Source organism: Cupressus sempervirens, chromosome 1 (genome assembly GCF_028749045.1).
Source record: "Cupressus sempervirens isolate cs-2001-9-10 chromosome 1, ASM2874904v1, whole genome shotgun sequence".
Classification (NCBI taxonomy): domain Eukaryota; kingdom Viridiplantae; phylum Streptophyta; class Pinopsida; order Cupressales; family Cupressaceae; genus Cupressus; species Cupressus sempervirens.
This window is the reverse complement of record NC_143118.1, coordinates 375,659,248-375,679,131: the sequence shown is the minus strand read 5'-3', so window position 1 is coordinate 375,679,131 and position 19,884 is coordinate 375,659,248. Positions and strand designations below refer to the sequence as shown.

Here is a 19,884-nt window from a genome sequence, read left to right as displayed (position 1 = left end):
CACAATCTCTCTTGCTCTAGATATCTACATCTCTCTATCTCACTCTCTCTTTCTATTTCATTTTATTGCTCTCTCCATCTCTCTTTGTGTGTGTAATTTTTTTTCTACCTTTATTTCCCCATCTCTCTAACCATCTCTTTCCATATCCCTCTCTCTTTGTACCACCCTATATCTATATCTCCCCCTTCCCCCTCTCTCTCTTTATCTCCATACATCAAATGATCTCTCCTAATCCCCCCATACTCATCCTTCTCCACCTATTTCACTCCCTTATCTCTCTTCCCCATCTCTCTAAACTCTACGTATCTCTCTCCCTTTCTCTTCCCTCTCTATCTCTTTCCATCTCTCCCACTCTCACTCACTCCCTTTTCCCTATCTATTTATCTATCTATCTCTATGTCCAAATCTAATAGTCTCGTTCTTCCTCTCTTGCTTTATCTTTATATCTACCTCTATCTTCCTTTTTACCCCTCTATCTCTATACATATATATCTCTCTCTATCCATTGATCTCTTTCCTTTCCTCTCACCCCTTCTCTTCACAGATCTCTCTCTCACACAAAATGACCTTTGATAATAATACTTGATTACACTTGTAGTTTTGATTTATTTGTGTTTAGATCCCTAGAAATCGATACATAGTTGACTTTATTATTAAAAAAAAATATTCCCCGTTTTCTAGACGTTCTTCCAAAATTTGATCCCACATGCTAGGGGAAAAGATCCAACCATCGCCCAAGCTAAATTTGCGTACCTAGAACTCCTATACCATTGATAAGATTTTTTCAATGTTTTTGGTGTACTTTTGTAGATGAGTGGAGAGCTTAAAGCCGAGGTCTCGACTTTTGGTGTACTTTTGTAGATGAGTGAAGAGCTTAAAGTAGAGGTCTCAACTTTTGGTATTCATGAATCTCTTTATAGAGATCATTGAGTGCAAAGTGGTCAAAAACTACCATTTCAAAATGCTCGCCCAATACCTACTATATTCATGCACTAATAGTCCCTTACTAAAAAAACCACTACTTACCATTAAATGTTAATAATAAACTATTAATTCATATGTTTTCATTTATTTTGAAACTCTAAAAAATGATAATTAGAAATATATATGGTAAAACTATCACTATTATTAAACCTGATAGGTCTCTTCCCCTACACAACTCTATCGAAAAAGAAAACTAAAAAATTCCGGTTAACGTTCCCATGGCAGGAATACCTATGCATTCATCTCAATGCTAATATGACATTAATACTGACCAATCAAATTTAAAAAAAAAAATGTTTATATAAAATTTCAAACGTTTATATCTTTTTCTAATTTTTTATTATTTTATAAATCATATTTTCCATTCATTCTATTGGTCCATACTATTTTTGGTAGGGGAGAAAAATATTTTTCTTCAACAAAAATACAAATATTTTCTAACAACTTCAACAAATGCATTAATTACAACTTTATCTTTTCCACATTTGTGACAAGTTGATAAGATTTAAAAAATAAATAAATCATTTTATCTCCCACCTCACACAACATGTCTAATCAATATTAATTATCACAATCTAATTTTCTTACCAGGTTCAAATATAGAGTTAAATATTTTTAACTTCTTATTTTAAATATATTTATTATTAGTTATGTGTGTGTGTGTGTCTTTTTAATATAATTTCAATATGTTATATCTTTGTATTTGAATTTCTTATTTTTTTAAAATTTTGATTTTTTAATAAAAGTAGTTAAGTTATAACTATTATTTTGCTTTTATAAAAATAAATTAAACAATATTATTTTTAATTATATTTTATAATAGTGTTTGTAATATCTATAATTGATAAGTATTACAGTTTATAAATTATATCATTTATTATTATTAATATTTTTTATTTAAACAACTTATCATTTAGTTTAAATACTAAAGAAAATAACCACGAAAAAGAAATAATTCAATTGTAAAAGATATATAAATTATTATTAAGTTTTTATAAATTATGTATTAAAATTAAATAGTTATATTCTATTTCTTATTTATTACATCATATTTATTCATCAACATCAAATTTATATGTATTACATCTATTTATTATTTACAAATGTACATACTAAATTATATAGATATTATTTCGTAATTATAAATTACTTGATTTTATGAAAAATTTAGAAATATAAAACATTAAATAGTAAACCTTCTCTAATTGTGTAAAATTAAACAATTAGTTTTACTTCTAAAATATTTTTATATTTCAATACATTTCATTTTTTCTTATATAAATGCGAGTTTTAATATAAAAATTAAATTATTAGTTTCATTAATTAAAATATAATATATTTTAATTTTTTATTAGATGATTTTATTTTAACTATTAATTAAGAAAAATAGTTATATTTAATTCTCTCTCTCTCTCTCTCTCACACACACACATAACTTATGTTGGTATCACTCTATCTTACTATTTTATCTGTCTACCACTTCCTCGTCTATATTATCTATCATTTTTTCTTCTTCAATTTTGTTTATGTTGTTATTGTTCTATATTGCTATTTATCTTTATCTATATCTTTATCATAGTTTTTGTCCAATGCTAATGATTAAAAAATGCTTCATCACTTCTTCAAGTTCTATAATTCAAATATTAGTATAGATATCTTTTCTCATTGCACATATTTTAGTTCTTACCTATGGCAGGAATACTTATGCATTCATGTAAGTACTAATATCACATTAACACTAACCAATCAAATCAAAGAATTTAAAAGATTATATGAAATCTCAAATGTTTATATATTTTTTTAATTTTTCATTATTTTATAAATCATATTTTTCATTCATTTTATTGGTCCATATTATTTTTGGTGGGGAAGAAAACTAATTTTCTTTAACAAAAATACAAATATTTTCTAAACATTAATGTATGCATTAATTACAACTTTATCTTTTCCACATTTATGACAAGTTGATAAGATTTTTTTTTTTTAATAATTTTATCTTCCACCTCACACAATATGTCTAATCAATATTAATTCTCAATATGTTATGTCTTTGTATTTGAATTTCTAATTTTTTTGAAACTTTGATTTTTTAATAAAAGTAGTTAAATTATTACTATATATATATATATTAAACAATATTATTTTCTAATTATATTTTATAATAGTGTTTGTAATATGTATAATTGATAAGTGTTGCAATTTATAAAAGATATCATTTATTATTAGTAATATTTTTTATTTAAAAAATTTATCATTTAGTTTAAGTATATTTAAAACTTAAATATATATTTTAATATTAAATTAATAATTATATTTTACATCAAAAAAAATACTAAAAAAAAATCGCAAAAAAGAAATAATTCAATTCTAAAAGGTATATAAATTATTATTAAGTTTTTATAAACTATGTTTTAAAATTAAATAGTTATATTCTATTTCTTATTTATTACATCATATTTATTCATCAACATCAAATTTATATGTATTATATCTATTTATTATTTACAAATGTACATATTAAATTATATAGATATTATTTCATAATTAAAAATTACTTAATTTTATGAAAATTTTGGAAATACAAAACATTAAATAGTGAACCTTTTCTAATTGTGTAAAATTAAATAATTAATTTTACTTATAAAATATTTTTATATTTCAATACATTTCATTTTTCCTTATACAAATGTGAGTTTTAATATAAAAATTAAATTCTTAGTTTCATTAATTAAAATATAATATATTTTAATTTTTTATTATAACCATGATTTTATTTTGACTATTTGTTTTATTAAGAAAAATAATTATATTTAAAACTCTTTCTCTCTTACACACACGCACAACTTATGTTGGTATCACTCTATCTTATTATTTTATTTCTCTTCATCTTCTTCCTCTATATTATCTATCATTTTTTCCTCTGCATATATGTTTATGTTGTTATTGTTCTATACTGCTATTTATCTCTATCTAATGATTAAAAATAGTGTGACTTCCATTTGATAATCAAGATGAGAATAATACATAATTGGAGGAGTTTTTCCAACTATTTATGGTTTTTTTATTTAACCTTATTCTCACTCATCTACACCTCTACAATCATTAAGCGTTAGGTAGGTAGGAACTATGACGCATTGCGTCTCTTGTTGGAGATGGAAACACAAACTCTCAACAATTTTTGTTTTATTTTGAAATACCTCGACTTTCAAGTATTTTCCGTGTCTGCACTAGAGGGCTTCATTGAGCGGAGGGATCTGTTGGACATTTGGGAGTTTGAATTCATCACCAAGCCATGTAAGTTTTCTCTTTGAATCTCCCACTATAAATGTTTTGGAATCTTTAAGCGTCTACCAAGAATCTACATTGTCTTTTATTGGAATTGAAATCCTTTCAAATATTTTACCAACACCTCTACAACCATTAAGCGTTAGGTAAGTAGGAACTATGACGCATTGCGACTCTTGTTGGAGATGGAAACACAAACTCTGAACAATTTTTGTTTTATTTTGAAATACCTCGACTTTCCAGTATTTTCCGTGTCTGCGCCGGGGGGCTTCATTGAGCGGAGCGATCTGTTGGACATTTGGGAGTCTGAATTCATCATCGAGCCATGATGTAAGTTTTCTCTTTGAATCTCCCAGTATAAATGTTTTGGAACCCTTAAGTGTCTACCAAGAGTCTACATTGTCTTTTATTGGAATTGAAATCCTTTCAAATATTTTACCAACGGGCCTGCATTTTGCAAGACAGTTGGAATTCTTCTAGGGTTAGAAAATTGGTTCAGTGAGGAATACCATTTGGGTTATTTTTGCTTTGAATTGGCTATCAGTTGGCAATTTGAGTATTTTAACAGTATAATTGATTAAAATTGTCTTTGATTTCTGATCAAAATTTTGCTTTATTATTTTTATTTTCATGGAGAAAGAAAACAAATGTACCATATTCACTCAATAATCTGCGTTGTAATTTTCTTTAATGTGTTTTTTTTTGGGGTGTTTCTGTCTTGGAAGTCGGCGTAGACTGTCGAGTCGGGTTGGATCACGTTTTTAAGGTCCGTAAACTTGGGTTATGGTCAAGAATAACGTTTAGCTGTCACATCATAGTATCTTTGTTTGTCTGCTTTAGTTATGAGCTGATGGATTACACTTTACGAGTTCCCCTTTTCAAATTGTCCACGTTGAGGTATAAAACAAGCTCAGTGTGACCTGCCTTTTTGTTTGTTATAACCACAATAATCCGTGGACTCTGGACTGCTCATTAGGTCCATTCAGAAAATTCTTTCTGGCCTGCTTTATTGTGGCTGTATTATTGCAGGGGGCTTGGCAAGGCATCCTTCGATGGTATATGAGCATTCTTCATTGTAACTGCTCCACTTACTACTTAGTCTCATTCACTGGGCTGTGTTGATGTATACAGTAAGTTGATTAAAAGTTTCTTATCAAGTTTATGTGCATGGTTGTTGAATATAGGTCCGGTGACTGAACATAAGAGCCCTTAGTGCATAATGTAAGTGTCTCTTTCTGTTTTGTTTGGTTTTAAAGGAGAATTGATAATGCCCATTCTTTATCTTACCACCGATGAATTACAATGTAAAGGAGAGTTTGGGAAACATTAAGTGCAGAGCTTGCATGTGAACTCTATTTCTGAGCAAATGAAAGTTAGACTTAGCATTTACCCAACTTTGGTTGGGCGCATAAGAGTAATCAATATCAACAGCGTAACTGGAGAGATGACCCCCATTTAAGTGGACACAGTATAGGATTGAAAATTTGCTTCCAGGTTAGGTTTTAGGTTTCTTCTTCATTATGAGCAGCTTTCTGTATTCAAACTTTGCAATTGAATGATAAATAAGAATTCTTTCCTGTAAAATAAACTTTGTTTAACCCATGTGATGATATATTCAAACCATCATCAAGTTCTATTGTTAGCCAGTTTGCAGCAATTTCAAGGTCTAGCTCATATTTCCGTGATTAATTGAGGGTTATTTTAGGTTACAGAGTCACATTTGTCATCTCATATAAAATGGTGTGTCCAATTTCCACCCATAATAACAGCTTATCGACTAGGAGCGTATCAATGGAGTCAGAGCCACTTTTATGCCCTCCTTGTGAATGCTAGAAATCTTTGGCAAACTCACTACATAAAAGAAAACTTAATATATGAAGTTGCCTTGGTTGCAGAGGTAACGACAAGTTTATAGGAAAGGGCAACATAAGCCATATATAATTGAGTCAAATGTTAGATATTTTGGTTGCAGCAATTGAAAGAGGGGAACAGCAGTATCGAAGAATAATGAAGAGGGTCCATTGGACCTTTAACAATCAAAGAAGGGAGGCTTCTTGTTTTGAACTTAATTGGATTCAATTTGCAAGAAATAATGGAAAAGGGCTCTGTAGCAATCAAGACAATGTTGAAAGCACTGACATTGATCGAAAGCACTCCAAAGACTATCCACATGCAAGTTTGATGGATTCTGTAAAGATGTTAAACTGAGGGCTTGATAGGCAATTTATACTGATTATTTATGGTAAAATATTGTTTTAGAGATTCTTTGTAAGCAAGTTATACTGATTGTTGTCAAGATTGTTATAAAATGCACTTCACTCCTTGGTGTGCCACTGTTTAATAATTAATTAGTGGAAAGGGTTGAATGCAAGGAGAATGGCAAATGATGTTAATGTTTGATAGCTTCAGTTGAATAAACCTATATATAATTGATTATTTATGGTAAAATATTGTTCTAGAGATTCTTTGTAGGCAAGTTATACTGATTGTTGTCAAGATTGTTATAAAATGCAATTTTTTGCTTCACTCCTTGGTGTGCCACTGTTTAATTAGTGGAAAGGGTTGAATGCAAGGAGAATGGCAAATGATATTAATGTTTGATAGCTTCAGTTTAATAAACCTATATATAATTATATATGAGATATAATTTATATGTGTTTATTAAATTTGAGATATAAGCTTATTGGTGTATGAGAAATATATATAGATGTGTGTGTGTGTATGCACATGTATATATATACATGTATATATATGTACATATATATACACGTATATATATGTGTATATATATTATCTGATTAACGAATAGACGTGTCCCATGAAGGGACATGTCTCTTCATGGCTTATTTTCAATATAAATAAGAGATTGCTGTCATTTGGAAAACACATACCATGAACATGGCAGTGCAAATACATATCAGCAATTTGGAAAATCAACATGGTATCAGAGCAAAGCTTGGGAGGAATAACTAGATATAGAGAATGTGACATCAAAAGTATGTGAATGCTGGAAATTGTAAAATCAAAGGTAATCCCACCTAAGTTATATTACCGTTCGTCTGATGGCGATTTCCGTAGAGGGTCAATGTGGTCTTGGCATAATAAGACTCGATCTATGATCTTGAATCTTATTCGGGAGATTGAAAACACAATTAGTACTCTTATGGAGATTGTTGGTCTCTGACAAACACAAATAGATTTAATATTGTGGAAGGAAACATTGGTAGAGCATGTGGCTGGCAAAAGTTTTTACTGGGGATTTTGATTAGCATACTAAAAATTTATCATTGCGAAAGATTTTACTAAATGTTTATTGTTGCTAAAATACAAAAGCATAGACAAGGCTCGAGAACTGTTAAAAAATATTGAATATAACCAGAGAACATCATAGTTGGAAAATACAATGATAGGCATGCGTAATATGGGGGGCTATGGAACAATTTTAAAAGAATGTTCAAAATGCTTTGAAGGATATATATGTGCTGAAAGTGTTGATATCATCCCAACTGATGAATATGTGACGGAGAAAGAAAATGCATAATCCAAAGATTGTGGTAATGTTAAGATTGCAACTCGTGCAAACAAAACAACTGGGTATATTGAGTTTGAATGGTGGAAATATAAATGCACTATAGTCAGGTGATACTCAGGACTGGAAAACATAGAAGGAAAATTAGGGATCTCTCTGTAGTGATTGGAGAGATTCATATTGATGTAGATAATAACTATAGAAAAAATAAGGAGATACAAAGCATTTATATGCGATTACAAATAGAAGATCAGTTAATGATCGACTCACAAGAGAAAGGCATGTACAATATACTATCAATGCATTCCCAGAGGGACTACAAAAATACACTTCAACGTTATTTGATAGAAGGGTGATCAATACCATTTGGATGTTATGAGAAATATTAAAATTATAGAATGATTAGTGACATATCATGGAAAAGATAAAAGAAATATAAAATATTATTATATTGAATGTGGATGGGTTACTATATAATAAAAGTCGTCACGTGAGAGGATTTTTATCCAAAGAAGAACCACTAAGTTTACGAAAGATATAAAATAAAAAATATGAATCGGAGATATTAAACATAGTCAGAGATGCGAAAGGAGAAAGGCAACAACTAAATATGGAAACATTGATAAACGCCAAGTCATCTAAGATTGCTAATAACATTATGGTGACAGGGCAGTGATACACATCTAAGATAGAAGAGATATGAATAAAACAAGCTAGTGGTGGTTGGAAGAACAATAGAAAGAAATTAAAAGGGAAATCGCATTAGAAATTGAGGAATTTATTAAAGAAGATATGCACAAAATAAAGTGGAAAACCCTAAGTAAAGGAGTTCCATTAAGATATAAGTGGTATATGGAATAAATATATATTATGTTAGAGAGCATCCCGTACCTAATTTTAATAGAGAGAAATCTGAAACATATTTTGTTCACAACATATAACATTCCAAGTGGAGTTAGAAAATTAAGAGTGATTCCCATGTGGGGACATTGCAAGGGTCACAGAGGTGCACAATCTGGAGGGCATTATTTGATGACTCTTGAAACAAGTATTTTTGTTATCTTCATTACTATTCTTACTTATTTTTGTAGTTATCTTAGATTATTGTATGTGGCATAATATATATATATATATATATATATATATATAATTTTTTTATTTCAATACGTACTATAAGAGCTATTTGCCTTGATCTTTTCCGAGAATGTTCTTGCAAGATAAGGAGGATTAATGTCAGATTCAAAGGGAGTCTGACACTTCTTCAAAGGTAAAGTGGCTTAGAAGATTGATGTTCAGAGGGAGTTTGACACATTCGTCTGAAGGAGTGGATAGAGGATATGTTTCATTTGATTTTTGAAGATCTTGATCATATCAGATTCAAAGGTAGTATGATACTTCATCAAAGACAATTTTGGTTGAGGAGCTCAGATGAATGATTTTCAGAGGGAGTTCAAAAGTCTTTGTGTGTGACTGTATAACCTCAATGGGCCTATCCCCTGTGTAAATCATGAGGAAGTGATGACTTCCAAACGATTATCACTTGTATTTGCAAAAGTAGTTGAAAGGTGATGATCTTACAATAACTTAATTTTCTATTATGATGGATATCTTACGATGTCTATGCCAATCATGATAGATTATAATTTGCATGGTGGATGTTTATATGGTACACATTATGAGAATACATGTGCATACCTTATAAATATTTTTTAGTACATGGTGAATGTTGTGCAAATTGATGTTCTGGAGGGCCATTACACAGATCACTTGGTGAGTATCATGCGACTTGATGTTTTGGAGGCCATTACTCACAATACTTTGTAAATATCTTGCATCTCAACATTCTGGAAGGTCATTACTCAAAGAGTATTTGGTGAATATCATGTGTTGATAATCTGGGAGACCAATACTCATGATATCAGATGTGATATCAAATCTTTTTGGGTACTTGATGAATATCATGTGTTGATATTCTGGAAGACCAATACTCATGAGATCAGATGTGATATCAAATCTTATTTGAGTACTTGATGAATATCATGTGTTGATATTCTAGAAGACCAATACTCATGATATCAGAATGTTACATAGAGTATTTGGTGAATATCATGTGTTGATATTGTGGAAGACCAATACTCATGATATCAAATGTGATATCAAAATGGTGGATATTTTCTGATCAAAGATCTCCTTAAAATTTGCCATTCGTAATATTACCAATGGTGTAATATCTGTCCCTAGCTTAGAGGGAGTGTTGATGTTTGATAGTTTCAATCAAATGAACCTATATATAATTATATAAATTATATGTGTGTGTGTGTGTGTGTGTGTGTGTGTGTTCATTATATTTGAGACATAAGCTTATTGTTTTATATATATATATATAATCTGATTAACAAATAGACATGGGACATGTCTCTTGATGGCTTATTTTCAATATAAATAAGAGATTGCTGTCATTTGGAAAACACATACCAAGAACATGGCAGTGCAAATACATTTTAGCAATCTGGAAAATCAACAAATGATAGTTTGAAAATGCCAGTTGAGACCAATTTGTAGCTGCTTCTAATTATAAGTTTTAGCCTTAGGCATATACTCAAGAAGCTCATCTATTTTGCCAAATAAGCATGAAGTAAAATGCACTGTAGTGTACATTAAAAGAGTTCTGTGAAGATAGCCTATGTTTAGAAATGTCTGTCAAGAGATTAGTTGCAGTGCAAAATGATGGATTAGAAAAATCAATTAAAAGTTCTCAAAGCTTTCAAGCCTGCTACTTTTGAGGGGGTCATTGTGCAAGAAGAATCTTATTCAAAGGTTTCCATATTGTTTTTGATTTTAAGCTATTATGAATCTTTTTCAGCAGCAATGGCACATCATAAATGCCATCTACATTATGGTTCTACCTTATTCCTTTGGTTGGATGGTCAATGAAGTAACTTCACAGTCCTGTTGTCATTCTCCCTTACAACTGTAAGGGATTTTAATGTTTGGTTGTGAAGAAGGTGGAGTCCATATTTACCAGATCTTCATTTCTTATGTTTGGTAGGCATTTTAATGTATATGAATTGTATGGAAAAGTAGTTCAAGGACCACTTTTGCAGAGCCACTGCAAGAATTGACATAATTTAGATTTTGGATGACAAATGTGACATGGTTGAAAATTACCAGAACGGATTAATGTGTACTATGGAGGAAATTGCTAAGCTTTATGGTAAAGACCAGCGACAGATCTTGATGATTGGCATGCTGTCATTGTAAGACTAATGCAATGTCAGATCTCGAGAGTGGGAAGCAAGGTTAATGGAAGAACCATGGTGGCACTTATCAATTTTTGTAGCACTCATAGCCCTACAAACTTCAACTGAGTATTATTTGCAAAGTTGAAACTTTAATGATTAGAAAAGTAACAGTGACCAATGACACTGCAATTATGGTTGGACATGGGTAATAATATTCATATTTTAAATTTTTTTTATACAATAGTCTTGGGTGGTACTCATTTTGTCATGGAGGTGCAATAGTTGATGGTCTGTGGTGATTTCCACATGAATCTTCAAAGCTGAACTTGAATATTTGGACAGAACAGCAGATAATCACAGTCAGAAGCTTTCATATGGTACAAATAGAAGGATTTAAAAACAGACTTACTAAACAGTTTTTAAGGGTGACTCAAGATTTTCTTTAGCGTAATGACATGGAGGGTTTGCACAACAAGGTATCCGTTTGGAAGCGCATCATCTGGTTGAGTTTGTAGATGTATTTTAGGACCTGTTACACAGGCTATCATTAGTTAAGGATTATAAATAATTTAACATTTTAAGTGTCTAGGCAAAAAGCAATTTAACTATGGATTGCTGATATGAATGTCTGGAAATTGTGAGGAGATAATAATATAGTATGGGGAACAGCACTGCATCTATTAAAGAGTGCTAGCTGTAACAATCACCACCATCACGATTGAAAATACTTAAGATTTAACAAGTTAGTAACAGCCACATGCTAAAATTCATAAATATTTTTTTTCCTATGTTTTACCAAGTTTCCAGGATAGCGGGTGTAATGATCCCAACTGGGACTTTACTTGTTTTTTCCTGAAATTCCCAACTGAGGTTTGGATTGTGCCTGGAAATGGCAAATTGTAATGTTTCTTCTAGGAGGTTGTCGATTTCAAATGATTAACATACATCACTATGCATTTAGATCAGATTAAATTAAGAAACTATTACTGATTTATAATACATAAGTCCTAATTGCCTTTCCTCTCTCCTAACCACCTTTAGGATGGGGATTTACTTGTCCTTCTGCATTTAAACCAGATTTAATCAAGAATCAATTACCGATTTATGGCACACACTTAAAGTCCTAATTGCCTTTCTTACCTCCTAATCAATGGCCTTTAGGTTTGGAATTACTTGTCCTTAGGGCACTTGGACACCAATCTACAAGTATGCTCCCTCAAGGTTTATGAAACACATACTAATACCTATCTCAGGAATACTCCCTCAAGGTTTCATGATATATATCACCCCATGTTGGGACTTTTTTCCTATATTGCAAGGTTTTACTTCATCTCTCCTTGATAAAATCAACCTATCCTCTTAACAGTATTAGTGAGTGATTAAAGAATAGGCTATGTATAAATAGCACAACATGACTGATATACAATTCTGACTTCACTATTATTAACAGACATAAATGATGTCTGTATATATTAAACCATATAAGGGTTGCTGTAATATCCCCTTTACAAAAAAAAGATTTTAGTAATATATAAAAAAAAAAAAAAAAAAAATTAAAATAAACAAATAAACAAATGATAATAAACTGTAATATAATATAATTAGAAGATACCTAAGAACAATGACATATCAATAAATGAATCAATGCTGATAGAAATAATGATTTGAGTATAAATATCGGAAGTCAAATAACGATTTGAGTATAAACATTAAAAATATGCAACAATTTTGTTAATAGCAGTGATCTGTTTGAGACAATACAGAACAGCAATTAAGATTTAAAAGGATTAAGAGTCAGTGGATAGAAACGATTACCACGAGGACAATTAAGGAAATTGGCCGCAATTGAAGATACTAATGCAGCACTTAGTAATAATGAATAGTGATGTAATAAATTTATAATATGCTATACGGATAGTAAGTTCAATATATTAACAAACATAAAAAGTGGAATTCATAAAAAGGAACTCAGAAAATAGAAGTTGTCACGTAACTAGCCAAAGGTTTAAGTTGTGCAAAACTTTATTCTGGGCTACTCAAAAGAGGTATGATTTGATTAAAGAATATTAAATAAAGTTTAGCTTGTTTTTAATAGGCATGACTCTCTAGAAAGAGTTTTCACATCTTATGAAGGAGAGAGAACAAAAATAATAGACTCTAAAAGGCTAATCAGGATAAAGGTGATACACAGTCAACAAAATATCAATAATCCTAGTCAACAACATATATACTCAGCCAAGTGCTGGAAAATATAAATAGCAGTGATATAAGCAGCATCAAATAAGTAGACTTAAATAACCAAATAGATATAAGGATTTATTACAGTTAGCAAAACCGATATTGTTAGCAAGATAATATACAGATATAAGTATATCAAGTATAAATATTTGTAAAAGTTAGCAAGAGCTAATATTGTCAGCAAGACAATATAGGGATTTACAAATGCACGTACATATAAATCTTTTATATGGGCTCAACAACATATATACTCAGCCAAGTGCTGGAAAATATAAATAGTAGTGATATAAGCAGCATCAAATAAGTAGACTTAAATAACCAAATAGATATAAGGATTTATTACAGTTAGCAAAACCGATATTGTTAGCAAGATAATATACAGATATAAGTATATCAAGTATAAATATTTGTAAAAGTCAGCAAGAGCTAATATTGTCAGCAAGACAATAGAGGGATTTACAAATGCATGTACATATAAATCTTTTATATGGGCTCTAACTCAAGCATCACATGGGAAATAAATTAATAATGTAAGTTACATGAGATATTTGGATTCTATGAAGGATGAGAATCTTATATGTTCTACATATATAAAAGAAGAAAATTAGAATTGTATATTTATATAATATACATTCAGAATTACACTTATATTTTTATGTATATAAACACACTTTACACACACACACATGATGAAAAACAAAATCATCAGGCTGTAAGACTGTAATAATAAGACAAATGAAAAGAGTATTCCCTATTTCTAACAATTGGTATCAGAGCCAAGTTTCTCAGAAGAAGTCTAACAACTTGAGATAGATCACAATGGATACTGAGGATTTGCAAAGAAATTTTGATACAGCACTTGAAGAGCTAGATCAAGCAAATGAATAAATAGAAAGATTGAAGATGAAACTCAAGGATGCAAAAGACTATATCAAGAAGCTTAATGATCAGATTGAAGTTTCAAGGGTTAAAAAGAAAGAGTTAGCTGAAAGGGTCAAGTATCCTAAGTCAGACAATGAATTAGATATTATTGGGAAACTCAAGAAGGAAAATCAAGCACTTAAACATGAACTTGAAGTCACTTCACTTTAGTTGGTCAAGATAACAGATGAGAGTAAATCTAAAAAGGACAAACTTGAAGCAGATTTGAAAGGTAAGGATAGTAAATGCAAGTATCTAAATAATCAGTTTGCTAAGGTAAAATGTGAACTTGATGACTCAAATCTAAGTACAAGGAACTTGAGAAGTACACTAATATTGTGAAGGGTGAACTTGTTGAAATTAAGTTACATCTTCACAAGTAATATTGAAGTGCTGACAAACGTGATGAGCAACTAATGCAACAAAAGCCCAAGGGAGATATGACAAGGATTGGATATATAGAAAGAGAATGTTCTAAGGAATCTGAAAGCATAATTGGAGAAGAACCTGTACAAGATCCAAATCAATTAACAGATCAGAGTAAGGAACAAAGGAAATCATTCAAAGGAAGATGCTTGTAACAAATATGGGCACATGAAGGACTCTGAAGATAACACAGATACTAAACCTTTTACTGGATATTGTTTCAATTGTTGGCTTTATGGACATAAATTACATGAATGCAAGAAACCTAATCAACGATCTAGTGGTAGAGTAAATGAGAGATCAAACATGACAGCAAAAACACCTTTGGGAATGAACAATGTACTAAACAATGGTGTTACATGCTATGAGTGTAATAACTTTGGACATAAAGCCAGAGATTGCAGATCACAAGTTAATCAGGAAGCACCAAGATATGGAAATTCTATTGTTATATGTTTCAATTGCAATAATCTGGGTTGTATAGTTGGATACTGCAGATTCAATGGATTTGGAAACAACACGAGAACAACTAATGTCAGAAGGAATAACTGTGCTGGAAGAAGGAATAACGGTGTTAGTAAAACTCAGTATGAAAGCATTGATAAAACCTTTGTGAAAGAAGGGAATGTTGCTAACAACAAGATATGGATATAAAGTGATCAGGTTAACACAGAGAACAAAGGGGAAGCAGCGCCAAGCACTAAACCATCATCTTCACCCTAAATAGCTATTATAGCTATAAGGGGATAATTTCATTAGAAAATCATCAAACACCAAATTCATTGAGGTAAGTTATGCAAAGTTTCTATGAGGTATGTAAGGAATCGTGAATTTTATATCTAAGTACGTAGATGTTTATGTGAAAATCTAGATGTTCGTTGTGAGATTGAGTATGTTCTGTTAAAATCTACCAACTTTTTGTACTATACATTGAATGCATTAATAACAAAAGTAATGCTTAAGGATTTAAAGGGTAAAATAGAGTTCATTATCACCATTTGAGCAGTTGAAGTCATCTTAGAGCCAAAGCTAAGGAGTTGGAAGGAGATCTGAGTGATTTCGAAGCAATTGCAGACAGCCCTAATGCAATTGTTTAAGTGGCATTTTATGCATTGCAAAGTTGTTTAAATCATTTATAGTTGTTATTGGAGTAGCTAGATCATTGTGTTATGAGTTTCTTGGTGTTGAGTACTTTACATTTCAGTTTATTTACTTATGCATGCATATGGTTAAACTGAGAAAATAAATAATTGGATTGAAAGTGATTAAAAGTGCTGAATATTGATATATCCTCCCCCTCTTAGTATTCCCTATTTCTAACACAAACTTGCTCATGTCCTTCAGGTGGTTGTTCATAACTACCATCTCCTCCTTTAATTGCTTCACAAACAATTCCAAATTCACAATTTGGTGCTTGATAGTACTCACCACACCGCCAATGTCAAAGTTGCCTTTGTCGAGCCCATCCATCGTCACATTACTCAAATTCAGTAAAGGGGACATTGGGGGGTGTGTGGAGTCGTAAGCAAGCAGAGAGGGCTAGGGAGGAGAAGGGGGATTATTAGAGGGGGGTAGGGAAGGGTTCCTCACAAGACTTAGAGCTTTCTTGCAGGAGGAGTCACCATTAGACTCACTCTCAACACCCTTCTTACTGTTAGAGTCAATCGAGGTGTCCTCATGTTTTGCCAAATCTTTAATTGCTTTCTTTCCTTTCTCCTTAGCTAATCTACTAGAGCGACGAGTTTGTCTCTGTTGGGTGTCCTCATCACTATCATAATGGTTAAGGATGTTCTTTTTAGCTTTTTTACCTGGGGAAATCTGTTGAATATCAATGGACTCCTTCAATTTTTTGACACGATTTCCAAGACGAGGGAGTCTCCAAATGAGACAAGGCTCACAAAGAGGGTTTTCGTGCATTTTTCATTTTTCATCATTGAACGCAGAGGGTGAGGGTTGTGTAATGACCCTTTCCAATAGGCCACTAAACAAAACCCTAAATTTAATGCATGGCTAAAGTATATTGCTGAAATAAAAGAAATAATAGTGCCAATGTATTCATTCAATGAAAACCAAATGTTTTTACAAATGATATGGCAAATTTCAGCACCAAAACATTATGACATAGCACATTACAGAGAAACCCTAACTGGCTGTATACAATTGAGAACTTGTTGCAACTACAGATTGAAATGAAGAACTTGGATTGATCAAATGGTGGAGACTGAATGCTGTAGATGATATGGTGAAAGTGCAACTCCATTGGAAACTCCAAATCAGCAATTAAGCACAAATGAAAGGACTGAAAGATCCTTCCCACAGCTGCAATAATTCAAGTGATCTCTCACACCCTCAAAATTGCGTACCAATTGAGAGTTTTCGTTCTCAATGGCCAATTGTGACTATTTGCAGAAACCCTAGGCTCCACAATGCACATAAGCAAAAATCAATAATAAATCTCGATGATAGGAAATGAGCCCTCAATGCCTATTTATTCTTTTTTTCCTTGATAGGTTGGCCTCCTTTTTAATTTTTTCTCCGCTTCTTCCAGCAACCTCTAGAAGATTTTTTAAATTTAATTTATAAAGTTACCTTGTAATATTTTTTTTTTAATTGATAACTTTATAATTAACTCCTCCAAAAAAAATAAAAAAATGAGACATTATAGGTCCGCCCCTCCTAAAATTGCTTGGCCTCAAGCAATCTTAATGTTGGATGCTGCAAAATCACTTCTCCCTCTCAAGTAGCATCTTCAATAGGTAAATCTTTCCACTTAACTAGATACTCTCTGATTACTCTCCTGCGAAGCTGCTTCTCTCTACTATCCAGAATGGATTCTGGCACTAAGATCAATTTCCCCTCATCATCCCAGGGAGTAAATACTGCAGAAGGTATCGCATTCTGACCTAATGCCTTTTTGAGGCGGGATACATGAAACACATTGTGCACTCTACTATCTGTGGGAAGCTCCAACTCATAAGCCACCTCACCAACTCGTTTGATGATCTTGAATGGTCCATAATAGCGTGGCTTGAGTTTCTCTGTACCACTCTTCTTGAGAGTGGACTGCTTATATGGCTGCAACATGAGGTAAACCATATCATTTACCTCAAAACTACGCTCAGTCCTCTTCTTGTCTGCATACTGCTTTTGCTGGTTCTGAGCTCTAGCAATGTTCCCTAAGAGTAGCAACTATATCCTTACTTTCTTGTAATAGTTCACCTGCACGGGGTACTCGACTGTCTCCCAACAACAAATCTAAGAAACTAGGTGCCTCATAACCATAAAGTGCCATGAAGGGTGTCATTTGTATAGTCATATGATATGTAGTATTGTAACAATACTCATAGAGATATATCCATCTGACCCAAGCTCGTTGTTGATCTGCCACATAATTCCTCAAATACCCTTCCACCCATTTGTTTACAATCTCTGTTTGACCATTGGTCTGTGGGTGATAACTAGTGCTAGGTGTAAGCTCAGTGCCACACAACCGAAATACCTCCTACCAAAAGTGACTCATGAAGTGGCTATCCCTATCACTCACAATGCTCCGAGGCAAACCATGTAATCTAAAAATCTCCCTGAAGAAGACCTCTGCCACCTGAGTTGCTGAGTATGTAGTAGCGATAGGGAAGAAGTGAGCATATTTTTCAGCCTATCCACCACCACATAGATACAATTGCGTCCCTAGGCCCTGGGCAACCCCATAATAAAATCCATAGAGATGCATTCCCACTTCTTGTCAGGAATAGGAAGGGGCTGTAGGAGCCCTACTGGATAATTGTGCTCTTGTTTATTCTGCTGGCAAACATGACACTCACGCACATACTGCAAAACATCAGCCTTAAGACCCTTCCAAGTGAACCGTTCCCGTACTAACCTCTAAGTCTTGAAATACCCAGGATGGCCTGCTGTAGGTGAATTATGGAATGCTCTCAAAATCAACTGAGTAAATCCTGTTCTTGTAAATGATCAAATCATCTATGAGAGTGTATCTGGTGTCGATTGTTGTCCCCTCCACTATAGCAAAGGCCCACGTGTCTTTGGCATATTCTGCTACAATCAAGTGTTGCCAATCCTCTGATATCTGAATCATAGAAGTGAGGTGTGGCCTACGGGATAAAGCATCTGCAACAATATTCTGTGTCCCCTTAACATATGTGATATCAAAATCATATGCCTGTAACTTACTCACCCACTTCTGCTGACGATCATTCAGGTCCCGCTGTCCCAAAAAGTGCTTCAAACTATTATGATCAGTTTTAATACAAAAATTGTTGCCCACAAGATACTCTCTAAATTTGGCCAAGGCATGCATGATGGCCAACATCTCCTTATCATATATGCTGAATGATCTCTTAGCCTCTCTGAGTTTCCTACTCTCATAGGCTATAGGATGCTTGTCCTGCATGAGTACAACACCAACTCCCTCTCCAGAAGCATCACATTAAAGCTCAAATGGCTTTGTGAAATCAGGTAATGCTAATACTGGGCATGTAGTCATTATTTCCTTGAACCACATAAAACACTCCTGTGCCTCCTGAGTCCACACAAATGCTTCTTTCTTCAGCAAATCTGTCATGGGCGCTGCATGTCGTGAGTAGCCACTAACAAACCTACGATAGAATCCACATAGACCAAGGAACCCTCTTAATTGTGTAAGGTTCTCTGGTGGTGGCCAATCAATAATAGCATGGATCTTTTTAGGATCCATTCGCACTCCTTCCGCACTAATGATGTGTCCAAGATACAACAATTCTGTCATCCCCAAATCACATTTGGACTCCTTGGCATACAAGGACTCGCTCTGTAAAATGCTTAATACTCTCTCCAAGTGCTCTAAATGTTCCTGCCATGTCTTGCTATAGATCAAAATATCATCAAAGAACACTAGCACAAATTTCCTCAACTGATGGTGGAAGACCTTGTTCATAGTGGACTGAAAAGTGGCAGGTGCATTAGTCAAATCAAAAGGCATGACTACAAACTCGAAATGCCCGTAATGACATCTAAAAGCAGTTTTTTCAATATCTTGCTCTCGAACTCTGATTTGGTGATAGCTTGATCTCAAATCAATTTTTGTGAAATAACAAGCCCCATGCAATTCGTCTATCAGCTCATCAATGCGTGGGATGGGATACTTGTTCTTTATAGTTCTCTTATTGAACACCCTATAATCAATACACATTCGTAGAGTACCATCCTTCTTTTTTACCAAAACAACAGAAGATGCAAATGGTGACTTACTTGGTCTGATGT

The 19,884-nt window shown here is 32.6% G+C and overlaps 1 protein-coding gene across 8 annotated transcripts in view; it reads left to right on the top strand.

Moving 5' to 3' along the window:
- Positions 1–4,114: 4,114 nt before the first annotated feature.
- LOC149577808 (cytochrome b-c1 complex subunit 6-1, mitochondrial-like) overlaps positions 4,115–19,884 on the top strand; it is a 117,422-nt gene continuing 101,652 nt past the window's right edge. The window contains exons 1-2 of one of the 8 annotated variants that reach the window (XM_089825927.1): positions 4,115–4,278; positions 4,513–4,599. Coding sequence is in view for 4 of the 8 variants with exons in the window: in XM_089825948.1 (XP_089682074.1) it covers positions 4,595–4,599 (5 nt within the window). In the remaining 4 variants the exon portion in view is untranslated. Of the gene's footprint in view, positions 4,279–4,298; positions 4,600–5,186; positions 5,345–5,453; positions 5,491–19,884 lie in introns of those variants that run through there. The other 7 variants (XM_089825948.1, XM_089825942.1, XM_089825956.1 and 4 more) reach the window with 7 other exon arrangements.